At 35.1% G+C, this 18,326-nt stretch overlaps 1 protein-coding gene across 6 annotated transcripts in view; it reads right to left on the reverse strand.

Moving 5' to 3' along the window:
* Positions 1 to 18,326, reverse strand: part of uckl1b (uridine-cytidine kinase 1-like 1b) — a 40,382-nt gene that overhangs the window by 12,963 nt on the left and 9,093 nt on the right. For 3 of the 6 annotated variants that reach the window (XM_051879495.1, XM_051879500.1, XM_051879497.1), the window contains exons 2-7: positions 12,906 to 13,099; positions 10,469 to 10,575; positions 6,598 to 6,768; positions 6,309 to 6,380; positions 6,036 to 6,225; positions 4,767 to 4,828 (exon numbers count right to left, since the gene is read on the reverse strand). In XM_051879495.1, the coding sequence (XP_051735455.1) occupies positions 4,767 to 4,828; positions 6,036 to 6,225; positions 6,309 to 6,380; positions 6,598 to 6,768; positions 10,469 to 10,575; positions 12,906 to 13,099 (796 nt within the window). Of the gene's footprint in view, positions 1 to 3,512; positions 3,530 to 4,766; positions 4,829 to 6,035; positions 6,226 to 6,308; positions 6,381 to 6,597; positions 6,769 to 10,468; positions 10,576 to 12,905; positions 13,100 to 15,726; positions 16,018 to 18,326 lie in introns of those variants that run through there. The other 3 variants (XM_051879496.1, XM_051879498.1, XM_051879499.1) reach the window with 2 other exon arrangements.

The raw sequence follows: 18,326 nt of genomic DNA on the forward strand, positions 1-18,326 counted from the left end.
ACAGATATATTAATTTAAACAGAATATATCAATAGAGATCGCTAAATTCCAGCTTACTTGTTTTCAGATTATCGCAGCGCTTGTCACATTTGGTGATAGTGAGCTGCATTACACGCGGGACTGAAACGGTGGCTAAGAAAGAAATCTCTACCGTTAATTTTGATAATGGCTTGTCTTGAAAAACAAAGACAATTTGACGTTCATCGTAGGAGAAGTCACACTGCGGGACTGTGTGCCAAATTTTCTGACACTGCCAGAATTTCGTCTGAGGTAAAATTTGATCGCATCGGTCATTAATCGGCTGTCGGTGAACATGTCAAACTAGCGATCAAAGACTACAGATTTTTGCATAAGATTATAGGAATCTTTTAGGATTTGCAAAATTCGTCTCAGACAACCAAATCATGGCCAAAATCGCACAGTGTGCACCCGCCTTAAGAGAAAAGCTCTGAAACCAAACTATGACAAAAGAAAGACTAAACGCCCCAAGAAAGCGATGAGAGCGGATGATGCGATCTCAAAAGAAACCGCAGCGAGGGGAAAATCGCGGAGCGAGAGACCAGCCCAGCGAGAGACCAGCGAGAGACTCCATTGTCGCCATCCACGCCATTTATCCCGGAAGCTCGGTGACATCATGCTGCATCCACCAATCAAGGACCTCAACGCCACCTATGGGTCTTTAAAATAAACAACTATACACAGCCACATAACAGGGGGATTTAAACTCGTGACCGCAACCATAATTCTCCTATTTTTTTCAACAAAAACCAAAAGTTTTTATTTTTTAACTACATTTCGTTTTGTCTTTTTTCATCAACAAAGTTGCATGTTGATATAGTCACAGTTATTGTTTAATGACCTTGGTGTCGTCTCGTATTAGTCAAGAAAAAAAAGTAGTCAACGAAAGGTTTGACAGATTTCGATACTGAAATTAACATTACGCAAAAATGAAAATGTTGTCATCATTCATTCACTGTCAAGCAAACATGGTTTAACTTCCATTTACCATATTTGATGTGCTCTATATATATGTGCGCTGATCAATGTCTATATATAAAAGTCTAAATTAAATCTATTCATCATATAAAGCACTTGTATCTCTTCAGAAGACTTGGATTACACCGCTCTGTTCATATGGACTACTTTTACAACTTCTTTTTCATTTTTTAAAGTGTGAAAATTTTGCTTTTGTAGACATTCAACAGATGGACAAAAATGAGAGAATATTAAAAATATCTTAATTTGTGTCACGAAAATAAAGGTCTGGGTTTGGAAAGACATGAGGGTGAGTAAATGATGACAGCAGTTTCATTTGTGGGTGAACAGTACCATTTACACACCATATTTAAACATACACAAACACAATTTAAATTTCTGAAGCCGGTTGTGTGAATAAAATGTGAACTGTTAAACTGGTGTAGTGACACCAGTGACGTGACGGGATCTGCATGAGAGATTAAAACAGCAGATTCCCTCCTCAGTTTCAAAAATGATCCAATTATGATATTGTAATGCATCATGGCATACTGAATTGTGACATTTATCTCATGAGAAATCGTGAGGTAGTGTATGATACTCCACCCTAAAAGTAAACCATACGAGTTTAGAGCGACTGAGAGTGAATAAATGATGAATTTTCTTTTTTTGTTGTTGTTTGCATGAACCTCTTCTTTGAGCCGTGCAAATGTTGACAGTACCATGCAAATGCACCTTTCTTTTTTTTTTTGAGAAAAATGTCAGTTTTGCTGTGGGTCCTGTTGTAGCTGTCATCCTCTCATTCACTCTCACTGACACAAAGGTCTGCTACATCCTGTGTCGGGGGCTGTACTTCCTCATGTTTCTCTCTCTCTTCCTCTCCTGTCTGTCTCTCTCTCTCTCACACACACACACACTCATCTGCTGTCGTTTCTAGCCCAACGGAAAAATTAAACTCTTTGTAGTAGACATAGGAAACTTCACTGCGTGCGAGATGCCGTGTTCAACAATAGCTACAGAGAACAGAGAGAGAGAGAGAGAGAGAGAGAGAGAGAGAGAGAGAGAGAGAAAGAGAGAGAGAGCGAGAGAACAAGAGGGGAAAGAAAGAAAGAGCAAGAGAAATTAAGAGAAAGAGAGGTCAAGGGGAGGAAGACAGCCACATATTTTTAGACACAGCATGCAGGGAGGGTGTCTGCTGTAAAACACTCAAGGGTGGAAAAACAGAAGGTATCTGCCTCCCTCCTGACTGCAGCACAAGGCATCTATCCTCCCATCTAATATCATATGATGAGACATCCATCCCATGATGCTTTACTGCTGCTCATTACCGGATTGATCAGTGCTGGTTTCGCAAACATCATAGCTGTGAATATATTAGTGTGGGTCTGTATCTGGTAATAAAGCTGGGCCCTGTTATTACTCATGGACATTTTCTTTTTTTTTTTCTTTTTTTTTTGTCAATAAAAAATTAAGACTTATTTGTGTAAATCTTATAAAACCAGTTAAGAACACTACAGGCTCATATGTTACCCCCAAATAAAATAAATAACTAAATAAATTATATAATATAAAAATTTAAATATGAGAATTATATTGAACTAAAATATTAAAAATTAAAACCTAAATCAGTGTTGTTATTAAGCTATTAAATTACTGAAAGTTGAAATAAAATATAAATATAAAGTACTACATTTATTAAAACTAAAATAAAAATCTAATTTAAAATACAAAATACAAATAAAATTAAATATTTTTATATTTAAATATTTAATAAATATGAACGCAAGTACAAAAAATACTAAACCTACAACTGAAAAAAATCTAATCAAATATATAAAAAAATACAAATAAAATATTAAAAATGTATTTTTATATTTAAATATTTAACATGTACAAAACTAAAACAAATACAAAAATTACTAAAACTAAAATTGAAACTACTTAAAAAAAAAAAAAACTACTAAAAGTAACAAAAGTACCTAACAATTGCTATAAAAACTATATAAAATATAAAAATAAAACTAATTTAAAATATCAATTAACACTATACTAGTAAATAAATAATATTAAAATAACACTGAAATAAATTGAAATAAAAATTAAAATAATATATATATTTTTATTATGTTTAGATGAAATATTACAGATGTGTTTTCATGATATTCAAATTTATTTGATATATTTTTTGAAAACTGAACCACACTACTGCCGATGATGGCCAATGTGACAATTAGCAGTCAACATAAAGAGACACTGCCCTCTTTTGGTCACTACAGGAAGTGCAACAGTGATCAGGAGGAGGAAGATTCCATCATGCTGGAAAGGGGACAGTTATAAGCGGCTGTATAAGTTGCCCCCTGCGGACTGATCTAAGGCCAGTTTTTTCATTTCTGCTTTTGTAACCGTTCTGAATATGATCATTTCTGAATTTGATTGTCGGGACTAACCCCAGATCAGTGCTAAAGGGGAACTTCTGTCAAGGGCGGTTGTGCAGGCAGTGACAGGAAGTGAGAAGATGATGAGCAGTGCTACTCTACCTGACGCTGAGTTCACGCTGTGCCACCACGGGGGGAGGAAGAGGGGCAGAAATGGATGGAGGGGGGAGAGAATAATCCAGTGCGGTGAGGAAGCAAGGCCAAACAAAACGTGTCACACCAGTATTTCAGAAAATGAACAGGCCCACACAGAATCTGCTTTGAAAGTGACTTTTTTTTAGCCAATTTTAGGAGGAAATCAGTGGGATTCTATGGAATAATTTCAGGGAGCTGAGAATATTACATTCCTATTGATAGCTGAAAGTATAATCAAATTATATTCCACAAACAACTACGCAAAGGCTAGGAAATGTCTAAAACTTTATGAAGGATGACTTTATGTTCGAATTTATGGAAATCTGCAGATTCCCTGTAGGCCTGAAAATGAGGAACATCATTTGCTGTTCAAAACCACAGTCAGTGATACAAATCACATGACATGTCAAATATTAGTCCACTACAAAGCATTCCCAAATCCAAAATGCACAAGCGTTAATTAAACTACTTCTCATGAGGTGTGCACACAGATTATCGCTCTAATAAATCACAGAAAAAACATTCAGGAGAAAACGATGAAGATCAATGTAATAATCATAATAAAATAACACAGGCTGTATATTCCTGAATTATACAGGATATATTTGTGAATATTCTCACAAAGAATAAGATTTTTCTTTGTAATAATAATTTAAGTGTTGATTTTCTTCTGAAAGTTATTGCAATATTGGGGGAATTTAGATGTATATTTTATTATTATATATATTATTATATAATAATATCATTAATATATTAAATATTTTTTAGCATTTTAATGAAAACAGCTTAATTAAAATGCAAAAAACATACAATGAAGATGTAAACTGAAGTCATTTTCCCCCCATTCAATAACCATTTTTTAATCGAATTACAAATTAAATTTATCTATATAGTCACTGCCATTTTATGCGACTAATATATATATATATATATATATATATATTCTGTTATAACTAAATTATATATATTCAACTCCATATTAAAAAATGGGGCTTGAAATTGACATTGTGGAACCACTGGTCTACAGTTGGTTTATAAGTCAATTATGTCATCCACAAGGGGGCGATATTACATACCTGAAATTCACGGTAACCAAGAACCACCATGATGAAATGGTGCATCAGATTGGTACCATCATCTATCCAGAGTTTGTTTTATTGATTTTACTGTACTGTCCACTGCTAAATATGAAAATATTCTCAATATGTCTGCTGTGCTTACCTCCTCCAGCTGACTGTGTACATGCTGCACTATAAGATCAATGGCCACCATGTTGCCGCCACCTACAGGAAATAAGCACAGGAATCAAAATGAACATTACTAACAACGCTGCCTTAAGGCAAGCCTCCGAGGTTATCAAAAAAAAAAAAAAAAAAAAAAAAAAAAAAAAAAGGGGTATGCAGTGGTACGCAGAGAAGTAGACCAGAGCATTTTTTTTTAATGGATGTATTGTGATTGGTTATCAAGTGATGACACATGATCCAAGTTGGACAATACTCTTTCTCCAATTGTAAAACCGCGGACCTTGGGGTCTCCCAATAATAAGACTGCTGCATTCATGCCATGTCGTAATTACGAGATGACAACCTGTGACGTTCTTTTGAATTACACACTAAAAATGGCCAATTGAATCTGCAGCGGTCAGGTGGTACAACTGAGTTTACAAGTAGTAGTACGGGTTCTATGAGGACGTGAATCTCGTTATTACGGTAATTCCTTTTTTTTTTTTTTTATTTCGTTTTTATAGTTTTACAATAACAAAACTGTGGTACAGGTGTCTCAAGGTGGCATATACAATCATCCATCATACAATTTTCCATCAACTGGTAGTTCAAAAATCGAGTGAAGGGATATAGCACCAAAATAAACAAAGATCTCCGGCCAGTGTTGGCACGTCCGCAGGTTTAAGCGACCCCAAATAACATGATATTTAGCCCCTGAAATGTGAATTTTACCAGGGGAACCCTGCCAAAACATTTTACCCCCCAGACCCCAAAAATTCGATTGGGCTAGTTGAGTAGCAATTTGGCGGGTTTTGTTGTGAAAGGCCGGAGGCAGGGTTGCCAGGTTAAGTCACAAGTTAATTTTTCTAAAGGTAGGAAAACAGCAACTTGATTCAACCACATATTAATGGAAGGGACATGACGAGTGGACCAAAACAAAAGAATACATTTCCTTGCCAAACAGGTACAAAGATATAACACACATTCTAGAACATAGTCGAGGTGTAATTCAGCTTTCTTATTACAGTAATTCTGACAAGGCATAAACGCACCTTAAATCATACTAGCACTATTGATACAGTATGGAATATAAACCTGCATGCTGTGTCTAAATGTGCAGTATAGCACAGAGCACACGGCATCCCATAATGCAGTTTCCTCGGCATTTGTAAAACTGAATTAAATTTACATCTAAATAAATATTTTATTATTAATAATCCATTAAAACAATCTAATATAGTATATACTGAATAACAGCCTCACTCACCACGTGGCACCACAATATCTGCCAGTCTCATCGTGGGCTCGATGTATTGTTCAAAGGCTGGCTTCACAAATTTGTTGTATTGTTTGATCACTCCATCAATGTCCCGGCCTCGCTCTGTGATGTCCCTCCTGAGCCTCCGTACCAGCCGGATGTCAGAATCGGTGTCCACAAAGATCTTCATGTCCAGCAGCTGAGAAACAGACAGATGATGCTCCAAATCAGTTCAGTGAGAAGGAGGTAAATATCCACATTATGAAAGACTGAATTGTTTACCTTCAGCAGCTCTTTATCGGCAAATGACATGATGCCCTCAAATATAATCACACTAGCCCCATACACCGTTTTCTGCAAACAGATAAACACTCATTAAAGTTAAAAATTAAAATGTGTTCAAGTTTGATTCTAGTAGTAGAGAAGGTAAACCAGAAACCATCTTAAAGACATGCAGTCATGCATTCCCCAAACATAATTTACATAATTATGAGACTTTTCAAGCAAATTCAAGTAGAAAAATGAGGAACATCAAACCCACGTTTACACACGAACACCTGTTTGCACTCACCCATTCTTTCTGCCGTCCATGCGTGGTGAAGTCATACACTGGGATCTTCACGCTCTTGCCCTGCTTGAGTTTGCGGAGAGTGTGCACCAGCAGGCTGAAATCAAAGGCGTCTGGATGGTCAAAGTTGTAATCATTATTAGCAGCCAGCAGCTGCTGTTCGGCCGTCAGAACCTGGAGGAAAGACGTCACAGCAGACGTTCCAAGGTTACACCTCTGACTTCAGCTCAAATATCTGCCAGTGGTGTGGCCTGGTGATTAGAGATGAAGGCTGATAACTGAAAGGTTGTGGGTTCAAACCAGACAAGGGTTGATCCATGAACTCTCTGTCCTTCAGCCAGACACTCACCATTTGGTATGCATTTAGTAAATGTCATAAGCCATGAGTGTGCATTACAGTGGTTTTACCACAGGCTGTTAGACATGACACAAAGGGGTAAACTATGATAAAATCACTGGCTACATTTACATGCACCCAAATAATCCATTTGTAATCGGATTGATGGCTCTATCAGATTGAAAATCCAAATGAGCTCGATCCGAATGAAATTTTGATCAGATTGGAAGGAGTGGTATGCCAACAGGGCAAATATAACAATGAGCTCTGTTGGTGTCACGTCCATGGTAGTCTCCACAAGTGTGATTGATATGACATCACATGCAGAGCACGTGCACAAAAGTTTTAACCGGAATGTATATAAAACACATATATAAACGGATATCTGAATCAGATTACAATGTTTAGAGTACATGTAAACAGATCTGCAATCAGATTCAATTCATTTGGATTGACGAAAATTGGTGCATGTAAACATAGCCACTGTAACACACAGCCATGAGTGGCTTAATACTCCAATATAAATGGCAGCAAAAGCATTGTAAAAAATATATATAAAAAAAAAAAAAAAAAATATATATATATATATATATATATATATATATATAAAAGTAACATTTATCGATTGCTTAGCAATTTAAGTAGACATTTATAAACAAGAGATTTCTATTTCAAATAAATGCTTTATCAAAGAATAATGAAAAAAAAATATTCACAGTTTACACACACACACAAAAAAATCCTGAGCAGCAAATCATCATATTAGAATGATTTCTGAAGGATCATGTGACACTGAAGACTGGAGTAATGATGCTGAAAATTCAGCTTTACCATCACCGAAATAAATTACATTTTAAAACAAAATATATTCAAAAAGAAAAGTTACTTTAAATTGTAACAATTTTTCATAATATTACTGTTTTTTACTGTATTTTTGATTAAATAAATGCAGCCTTGGTGAGCAGAAGAGACTTCTTTCAAAAATATTCTAAAAAAATATTACTGAGAGTAGTGCATTACATTACTAATAAAGATGTACAGATTTGAAGTAAAATAAGCAATAGAGACACTGACTGCTCTCACACCTTTTGACTAATATATTTCCATGATTTTTCCCAGTCATTTTGTATTTTCAAATAAGGATTAAAAAAAAAAAAAAAAAAAAAAAAAAAAAAAATCATATTGTAGAGTTATTTTGTAGAGGCAATAAAAACAGTAAAACTAGCAAAAAAAAATTATACACACACATACATATACATACACACACACACACACACACACACAATATACATTATAAAATATATATTATAATATATATAAAAATGGCAATTTCCATGACTTTTTAAAATTGTACTAATTTCCACAATTTTAAAATTGCCTGATTTTTGTGGGTTTTCCATGAACCCTGTATTTAATTATAATTAATTTAGTACATTAATCCGAACGTGAACTATCTATATATGAGCTGCATTTTTTTAAGTAATGTTCTCCAGACAGGAGAACATCTTAAAACATCTCCAATCTTCATGGAGGGAAATATTCTCTGTCTTAACCCTTTAAGCCCTGAAAGCATTTTTAGAGTTGTTTTTTTCTTAGTGACATACACAAAAGTAAAGACTCATAACTTCAAAACTATAGCAAGGAGAGTCAAAAGGTAGGTATTGTTTGATAGAAAACTTTTATAATTTTTAGAAGAAAAATACATTTGATTATATTTGGACATTCTCATGCTGAGAAACTGCTGATAAAAGACAAAAAAAAGTTATAATTTTACATATCTTTCTTATTTGACATGCAAGAACTCAGGAAGGAAATAAGGTAGGAGGACAATTCTTTTATGGTGAATTCTTTTTTTTCCCTACAAGCAAGCTGCATCTGGATCAAATTTTATGGTGATAGCATAAAGCAATCAAAAGTTACAGCATTTTGAACCAATGTAGCCTTTTTGTTTTGCTCTTGACACCCCTAATGGGCATTTTTAAAATCGTTCCTGCATGAGGTACATCCCGTGATCTACGCTTTGGATTATGTTGATTTTGGACTCATTTTAATCGGAAGCAACCACTGTAAGTAATGAGGTGCCATTTTCTACGATCTATGCATGTTTCATTAAGTTTTAAGCGAAAACGCTACGTAAAAGCTACATCTGATTTTAGTTATGTGTCGTAACTCTGTGAGGAATTTCTCGTGATTGACGCATTGGATTATGTTGATTTTGGACTCATTTTAATCTTGAGAATCTGCTGTAAATGGAGCATTTTTTATGAAGTTATGAGCGAAAATGTGACAAATTCCGTATCCGTATGTTATTTACATGCATCTTGCATGGCTTCACTTACAAAAACTCGTTCAAGTTTAGTCAAATTAATTATGCTTGTTGTATTCTACTCCGTGAGACCTTTCAAATGACATATGACACATGATTATCTGAGCTGTATGATGTTTTTGACACATTGCATTACATATAGTATAAAAAAGTATTTCATAAATTATAAATTTTTTTTTTTTTAAATCAGCAAATAACTCAGCAACACTTAGGAGTTAATCAAACTGGCTACATTCATTGTAAAGTTCAGACTCAAAGCTTTCAAATAACACCTATTTTGTGTTGATCAAGTCAGTAGTTTTGAAAAATATGATTATTAATTTTTTCATAGCTAGGTGGCGCCTGCGGACGGTACACTCCAGTTTACTACTAAGCACTCGTTATATAGTCAAAATGGTTAGATGCTTTAAAAAGCTGAGTTTTGTGTTAGTCCTGTCAGTGGTTACTTAGTTATCTGATTATTAATTTTTTTGCAGGGGGTGGTGTACCACCGGTGGTACACTTCGGGCTTAAATCTTTAAGTTACAAGTTAAATGTTTTTGCCACCCCGCATGCAGAAACAGTGCCAGACTACTGAGTAAATGAAGTGTGTGGTATTATTACCCACGTCCTCTCGTTGGGCACATGGCTACGAACAGCTGAACTAAATTTAGAAGGAACATTTGCACACAGGTACATGTATGCAAACACACACTCACAGGCCATTTACTTCTTTTGCCTTTTCCTCTCATACAAAATGTAGTTATTTCTCATCAGATATGTAACAACAGCTGGTAAAACATTTAAACAAATGCCTAACTAGCCTAGAATATCTGCTCTGATCCACCTGACAGCGCAGTCCCTCTGCAGACTAAACAGAGCGTTGGGGTCATTCACATTCCTGACTGTTTAACACAGCTTACACAAACATCATAAACACATAACGGCTTGTGTTTTCATCCTGGACTGCATACGACAGTACAGCTGGTTGAGTTTCTAAACCCTGCCCAAAAAAGACATGTCAGCAAAAGCAAACATACAAAATAAATCACAGCCAAAGAGCGTTTCTTATTGAAAAGAAAAAAAAAAAAGTGCCCCTCCCCTAAATGTTTTATTGCTGTGTACAGAGCTTAGGGCTGTCACAGATATGGGTGTGATTTCCCAGATAACTTTTCACTAATATCTGTAGTAGGTAGTATGTGTGAGAGATTTACAATGAAATGACATGTTACCTTGTAGAAGGAATCCATTGACAGAAGAACGACCCAAGGAACATCCAAAGCCTCGATAATTTTACGAGCAACTGTTGTTTTGCCTGAGGCACTGCCTCCACAAAGCCCTATGGGTAAAAAAGACTTGTAAATTGACATTTGACGATGGTCGACGATTATGGTGTATGAGCTAACAATAGGGCTTTTCACACTTGAACTAGTTAGCCCTGGGTCATTCTAAACTCCTGGTAAACCGAATATTGGGTTTTCTCACTGCTCATAATTTACCTGAGGTTAACACATGTACATTCCTAAACATTAACATTCTTATTTGCATATTTGTGGAGCCAGTATCATTGATTAGACATGCATAAAGGCTCTAGCATTGCACATCCTCATATTATATATTGCCATAGCCTACTATCAAGTTTATACTAAATTAACTTTTCAGACTATAAAAGGTAAGAATGAAACAGTCTCTTTGTCATGTTTTCTGTCACCATTTGACATTTTCCCCTCAAACATTGAAACGTTTCCTACTATTTATACAGGGGGGTATTCCAGAAAGCAGGTTATGTGACATACCTGGCTATGTTTAAGAGTAAGTAAGCGGATAACCTCAACTTTCGATTCCAAAAGCAGAGGTAACTTTCAGGGTATGTAAGTAGCCATAGCAACTTCCTTTCTGAACATAACCTGCTCCGGAACAGGTTGTGTTCAGGGTTAGTTTGCTTAAGAGGTATTCAGATGTATATAATTAATATAGTTAAAATTTGTTATATATTTACAGTATATATATATATATATATATATATATATATATATATATATATATATATATAGCATTATTACAAAGCGGTAATGTTTAAATGTTTATTCATTTCTAATTATGTATTTATTTTATTGTCATCTCACACATGGATCTACTTTTTTCCTTTTTATAACAGGACGTTTTCTATACTATAATTTCTATAATAAAATACATATGTGATATCTTATTAAATAATTAGCATCAAACTAACAATATAATTCTTATTCTCAGTGAAAAAAAGATGACTTATTAAATAAAAAGATTGAAAAAATGATTGCACAACCACCCAATAGGTGGTGAAATAGGTTATGTAAATCACCATTAAACAAAAGAAGGAGGAAGTAGAATGGCGTGCTTTTTCTTAGCGTCTGTTTCCATGGTGAATCATCGATTCGTCGCTCTGTTGAGAATGTCTTGTCTGCTAACTGGGAACATACTCTGGGTTGGCTGAACTTACTCCCGGACACGTTTTTGGAACCAGCATACCTCGAGTAAGCAAGGTTTGGGTTAATCAACTGAGAGTTCAGGGTATGTGACGGTAAGTTAACCTTGCTTTCTGGAATACCCCCCAGCAGTGTTTCTGTGACTGTCCAAAGCATGTGAATATGAGGCATGTGATTGATCGTCTGTTGCTAAGCATCTAGTCGTAACAATCTAAAGGCCCTTTTCACACTAAGAATGATATCTATAAAGATAATGATAAAGATACAGTTCAAGAAATTGTTTTAAATATAATAACAGTGTCCACAGCTATAGCGATAACAATATAGAGATAACGATATCGTTGGGATCAGAATCATTTCAGAATGATTTTTTCCAGCTGTTGATCGATAAAACACTGACAGCCAGAGTCCATTCTAATTTAAGGACTCGCGCATTTAAAATGGAAGACGACATTGCGGAGAAGTTAACCGCAAGGTCCAGAAAAATCCACCACTGTTTGACAAGTCAACCCCCCTTTTCAAAGATACTTTAAAGAAAATGGATATATGGAAAACAATCAGTCATACCCTCGGAATAAATGGTGAGAAGTATTAACAATGAGATCATTATGCTAGACAGTGTGTAACATAAAATTACCTCAGTTATCCAGTGCTAGTTTTGACAATATTGTCTAGCTTCCTTTGAAGCTGCAGTGAAAAAGACTAGGTGTTGTTTTTATTCCACTATATTGATGTCGTCAGCTAAATTCACTGTTAGATCGATTACACTAGCTATTCACTCGAAACATAGCATGCTAAGGACATCTGCTGGTTAAAGCCACGTAAATGCAACAAGAACAGCAAAAACATGTTGTACACACTTAGAATAAACAGACCGTTATCGTTCGTTGGTTTGGACGCAAATATAGTTATCGTTATAGTTATCGTTCCTGGAGTGAACAAGCCTTAACACTGCATCGTTTCACACTGTACACGTTTGGTACCAAAATGCGGGTTAAGAGTGCAAAAGCAGTGCTAACCCTGCTCCAGATCAGGGTTTTAAACCCTGGGTAAAATGCGGTACTAACCCGCTTCATAATTACAAGTGTGAATCGCTCCATTACCCGGGGTTAAAAGCAGGGTTTAGAATGACAATAACCCGGGGTTAAGCACAGAATGAATAGCCCTACTGATGTTTTTCCCTGGAGAGCTTTACTATACTGACCAATAACAAAAGCTTCTTTGGACTGGGTCCCATGTTCATTGTACCACGGTGGACGTCCGGCTGTGTAGATAGTCCTCTTACTGGTCCGCAGCAGTGGAGGCTCTGATTTGCATTGGCTGGTGGTTCGTTTTCGTGGAGACAGGCTGGTGTTGACAGAGGGGAGGAGCCTGTCCAGAGAGCCTTCCCCACCGCCACTGTTGAAAAGAGGAAATAAGATACAGTGAACAAGAGAAGCCACTTCCTGCAATTTCCTGTGTCAATTCTGACTTCCTGATCACAAACTGTTCAAAGTCCCCAGTGTACAGGGTGGCCGTCATGGTTAACACCCCCATGTACGCAGCTATTATCTATCTTTAACTATGTTGGTAACAGGGCACACAGCTCTATCTATTACAGAAAAGACTGAAATCTGTCAAGATCCGATAACAGTGGTATCATAGATTTTGTATCATGTTGTAGCCGATGGGACAAACAACAACAACTCCATATTCCTTAGCAAATATGTCAGCTGTAAGCATAGCACATCATCATGATCAATGAAACTGAGATGACTGGACTATCGTGTTATCACGTCTAATGACGGTCATAAATTGCTTATGACAGTTCCGCTCAAACAAAGCAACTGACCTCATTTTGATCAACTGGTTTTAGATCTAAACAAATGCTCCCTTGTTATTAATTATGAAAACATGGTAGTATGGCATGATTAAAGATAACCCAAAGGGCCTAGGTTCAAACTAACACTGTGTCCTAATGCAATGTGATAAGATTCCAGTGACAAGCAATTTGTTTGTCCACATCAGATGCGAAAACTATGAGACAAGGCCAATCAAAAGAGCATTTGGGAAGAGTCTCTCTGCAAGTGCACCGCACACATAATGAAATAGATAAGTACAAAATCAAATTCATAAATATTACACCATTTTAACATTATTAAAAATACATACTGACTCACTAAAACGATCTGCCATAGAATACATAATGAATTGACATTTCTTATTTCCTCATTTATTTGAATAATCCATTTTCGTGTTCAGTATGGCAATAAAGGTCGCGCAAAATGATATTCAAACTCACATTAGATGATTTTAACATTAAATAAAACACAAGATCAGTACCTGAGATCATCACTGTCATAATATGTTGAATTAAAAAAAAAAAAAAAAATCACCATAGCGGCTTGTTTGGTTAGAACATGGTGTAAGGCTACAAATTTAAAATGAATCCTTTAAAGTCTATATAAAATAATAGTAAATAAAAAATCCTTTTAATGGAACATACCAAAAAAAAAGAAGAAAAAAGTTTGCATGCGTGTTCTTTTGAGTATCATAGTTGATATAAGACACTTTATAAAATGGTTAGTTCCTGTCCTTGAATCTGATTGATCAATAGCTGTGTTTTATTCACAATAAAACACGGCTATGACCGCTTCACTCAGCGGTTCTGTGTATCACTACACTACACCCTTAGCAACCACTCTTAGCAACGTAAACTGTATGTTCTCAATTGATATTGTTCATTGAAGCTTACTATATTATGTAGAAGAGTATTGTGAGAAAGAGATCGAGTGAGCGAGTGTATTACCTGCATTCAGATTTAGCATTCCTTCATGTCAGTCCTATGTTCATAATAAAAAATCTGTTTAAATGTACAATGTATTATCCTGTCCTTTTAACAGTTAAGGGGTTTTCCCATGATTGACAGTACTAGTCAAAGCATGTCAGTTGCGTCTTGTTCCGTGTTCACAACAAATCAGTCTTTTCAATGTAAAAGTCTTCGCTACAGACTGACACACTCATAAAGACAGTCTTTGCCGCCATCTAATGGTGTAATAATGTAACTTCTGTTGCTGTTCACGGTAAGGGACAATTTTTTTCCGGCGGAAGGAAGGCTCTTAGTTAAAGTTTACTTAATGAAAGTTTGGCTTTAATATTTGTATTGTGTGGTAACCGTTTTATAAAAGCAATAAGGTACTTGAGGCTAGTGCTGTATCATGAATAAGTCACAGCTGAAGGGCGGTGCAACCCCTTCAGCCGTGACTTATTCACGATACAGCACAGTCTCTCGTACCTTATTGCTTACATAAAATATATTTTAATATCTTGTGTTTACTTTATAAAAATCAATTGTGTACCATGACATTTTAACAATTATAATAAGGCCTTTTACTTCCTAAAAAGGAAAAAAAAAAATTTCATCAGAGGGCAGAAGGTAGATTGTGTACAACAGGTTTTTCCAGCAAAGATCTGAAGACCTGGTTAAGTGGCCTATGAACACAATGGTGAAAGTAAGTTGGATAAAAAGTAACTGCTAAAAGCTAAATGAATACATTACATAAAAATACAGAACATTACAGTCCCCACATTACACATATTTCATGTAAATTATAAGTATATCTTTACAAGCCATTCATTACTATTATTGCTCTGTGATGAATTGCTTATGTTCCTGCTTGGATAAAAGCATCTGTTAAATACATAAATGTAAATTATTAGGTACATACTAGTATAAATACACTGTAAAATGAACATTCATATAAAGTGAAATTAAAAACATCATTATGCATAAACCAACTATGCTAATGGTATGTTTAGTTTGTTGAAAACATGCTCTGGTTTTCGGGTGCTAGTAGGCAGTGGTTTCTAAGAGCATTTCTAGAATGATTGATGAGTCACAAATGAAAGAAAGTGATAAAAGGTAAAATTGGTGGACGCCTACAAGAGACTCACTGCAGTGTGCGTCACAGCGAACGAGCTTGGTAACAATTTGCTGTGGAGCTCATAAGTAGCAAGAAAGTGAAATTTTTGAGAAAAATACTTACTGAAGCAGGCGAGAACGCAAGATGTCCACAAAATGTGTGTCCATGTACTTGTACATTAGGTAAAAGAAACAAATAAAACACTAGCTAATTCCTACTCTCAACTAAACACCTGTTTGTTTAAAAAGTCAGTCAGATCAAGTGGTGCATGACTGCGTAATTCCTAAACATGCTTACAAACCTCAGTTAACTCACAAAGCCTACTGTACCTGTGCAACTCAACTGGTAAAACTAGAATAAAGCAAGTTTACCAGGCAGAAAAGATGTTGTGTGCTGAGTATGCCTCTGAGTTTCTGTTTGTGTGAAAAGAAATCATCTTGGCTTTCTAGTGTATCTGCCCTGCAACAATATGAGAGAGTGATAAGAGATAAGATGGGAAACAGTGGACTCCGGCCTTGCATTTTCAGAAAACACAAACCACTGTATGCCAAAGACTTTATCTTAAAGTAAAAGATAAAATGACAGTCTGTTTACAGTTTACAGTCATTTACTGTATGACTTTCTTCTATATAGTGAAATATCTGTACAAAGAAATGGTGACCACAACTTTCAGGGCAGGATTTTCAATGAAAAACTTGAATCTGTTTCACACTAGCCATATGGACTACATTCCCCCCCAATAGTCGACTAAACGTTAGTTGATGAGAAGAAGCTTTGTCAAACCAAAACTGTATTAGTCACAGGAGAAAAAAAAAAAAACCTCTGCAGGAAGTGGCGAAGTCTCACAGTCCATGAGGGACAGATCATTAACAGCGGGTCCTTTTGGTTACAATTATAGTAAATCGGGCAGGAAATCTTTTGCAACATGTAAGTAGTAGCAACTTTACTTGGGTAAAGTCGCTCTAATGTTAACCTAGATAAATGTGTGCTATTAGTAGTGGAAGAGTGTGGAAGCTGAAGTACTTTTATATGTGTGAACTCACAAGATGCACAAAATGTGCTTTTATAAAATAAAGAAAAACGGTTCAGTCAAAACAAACTCAGTCTCTGTGGACTGGAGCACGTCACAAAAATGAACCGATAGTATTAAGCTTCTTGCCTAAATATATCTATAGAAAGCTTGAAATGTCCATTTTTAAACTAACCAATACAAATCGAAAATAAATACTCTGATTATGTAATCCGTATGAAAGGCGCATCCACTATACCCCACCCCAAGTATATGTTTAAGTAATTAAATTAATATAAACGTGTGATTAGACGACTAGTGGCTTAAATGAATGAATACAAGTCGGCGACTAGAAAAATCTTTAGTCAAGGGCAGCCTTAAATTAGCAGCCCTAAATTAATCTCCAGTATTTGATATTCTTGATGTTTGTCTGCAGCACTTCATTATGCACCGCTCTGTTTGTTGTTAGGATAATTTTCTAAGTTATATTTTTAGGCTTGTCTGCCTCAGCTTTTAAACAGTGCTCATCGATGTCAAAATGATTGCGATGACCAATCAAATCAATAAAAATCAAGAATTTCAGAGTGACGCTTCAGTTAACAGTGAAAGAGAAAAGAGGTAAGATGCCAAATATTAAATGTTTAGCCACTTACAACTGTTTTACGACAGAAGTGTTAAATGACAGTAATATCCAGCGATGCAAACTACTCAATTTTTGTCAAATTTTTACCATTTTGACTAAAAAAAAAAAAGGCTATAATTTACTTGAGTCATGTAATTCATAACAGAATATGACGACAACAAGCATTAACAACCATTTTTGACATAATTAAAATAAAAATAACATTTGCAAATTGTTCAAATTGATTACTTTATAATATATTCTAGTTCTTTTACTGTTCTTCTATATTTTTCCTTTATTCCTTTAAATCCTTAATGATTTAATTGCTTTTTTCCCTAAATAAGAAGACCATTACCCCCTCCCCCCATTAATATTTACAGGTTTTCAAACAGTCATTCAGATTTTTTTTTTGTATACGCTATGTATTTGTTAACACTAAATACTTAAAGATGCCATATTTCCCCCCCCAAAAAATTTGTTTATATTTTAATTTTTTAAATCTAGACTAAAAAAATGCCAGCCCTGAAAGGATATCTTTGGTTGAAAATGCTTTGATTCTGTATTATTGTTCTTTACAGTTGTACTCTTTTGCACATTACTTTTTTATAGTGTATTTTTTTTTAATTGTATTGTTCAAGGTTCTTTTTGTTATTTGAAAAAGGTTATTAAACTTGTTAAGAAGAAAACACTGATCTTTTCAACCGGTTTAGTAATTCAATTCAATGCTGCAATAATACTGTACAGCAGTGTGATAGAAGTTTCAGTGGTTATTGTAATATGAAAATTTCAGGTTATGTTAAGGTGTCCTTGTTACAATCTAATTACACATTTAAATACTGAGATATATTAATTAACAACATGTACTTACTATAGGATTAGGGTTGTATAATGTTTGTTTCATGTAATTATGCATAATTTACTGTTATTACTGCAGTAAGTACATGTAACTAGCAAACTAAAATAAAGTAAAAAATTAAAAATACCAAATTTCATACCGCCACATTGTAAAAAATTGCTATAAAATTACAGCCAATTTCCAACAGTAAAATACTGTTATTTCAATAAACAGTTAAATCATGTAAATTTAGTTAA

The sequence above is a fragment of the Ctenopharyngodon idella genome, chromosome 22 (assembly GCF_019924925.1).
Source record: "Ctenopharyngodon idella isolate HZGC_01 chromosome 22, HZGC01, whole genome shotgun sequence".
In the NCBI taxonomy this organism is placed as follows: domain Eukaryota; kingdom Metazoa; phylum Chordata; class Actinopteri; order Cypriniformes; family Xenocyprididae; genus Ctenopharyngodon; species Ctenopharyngodon idella.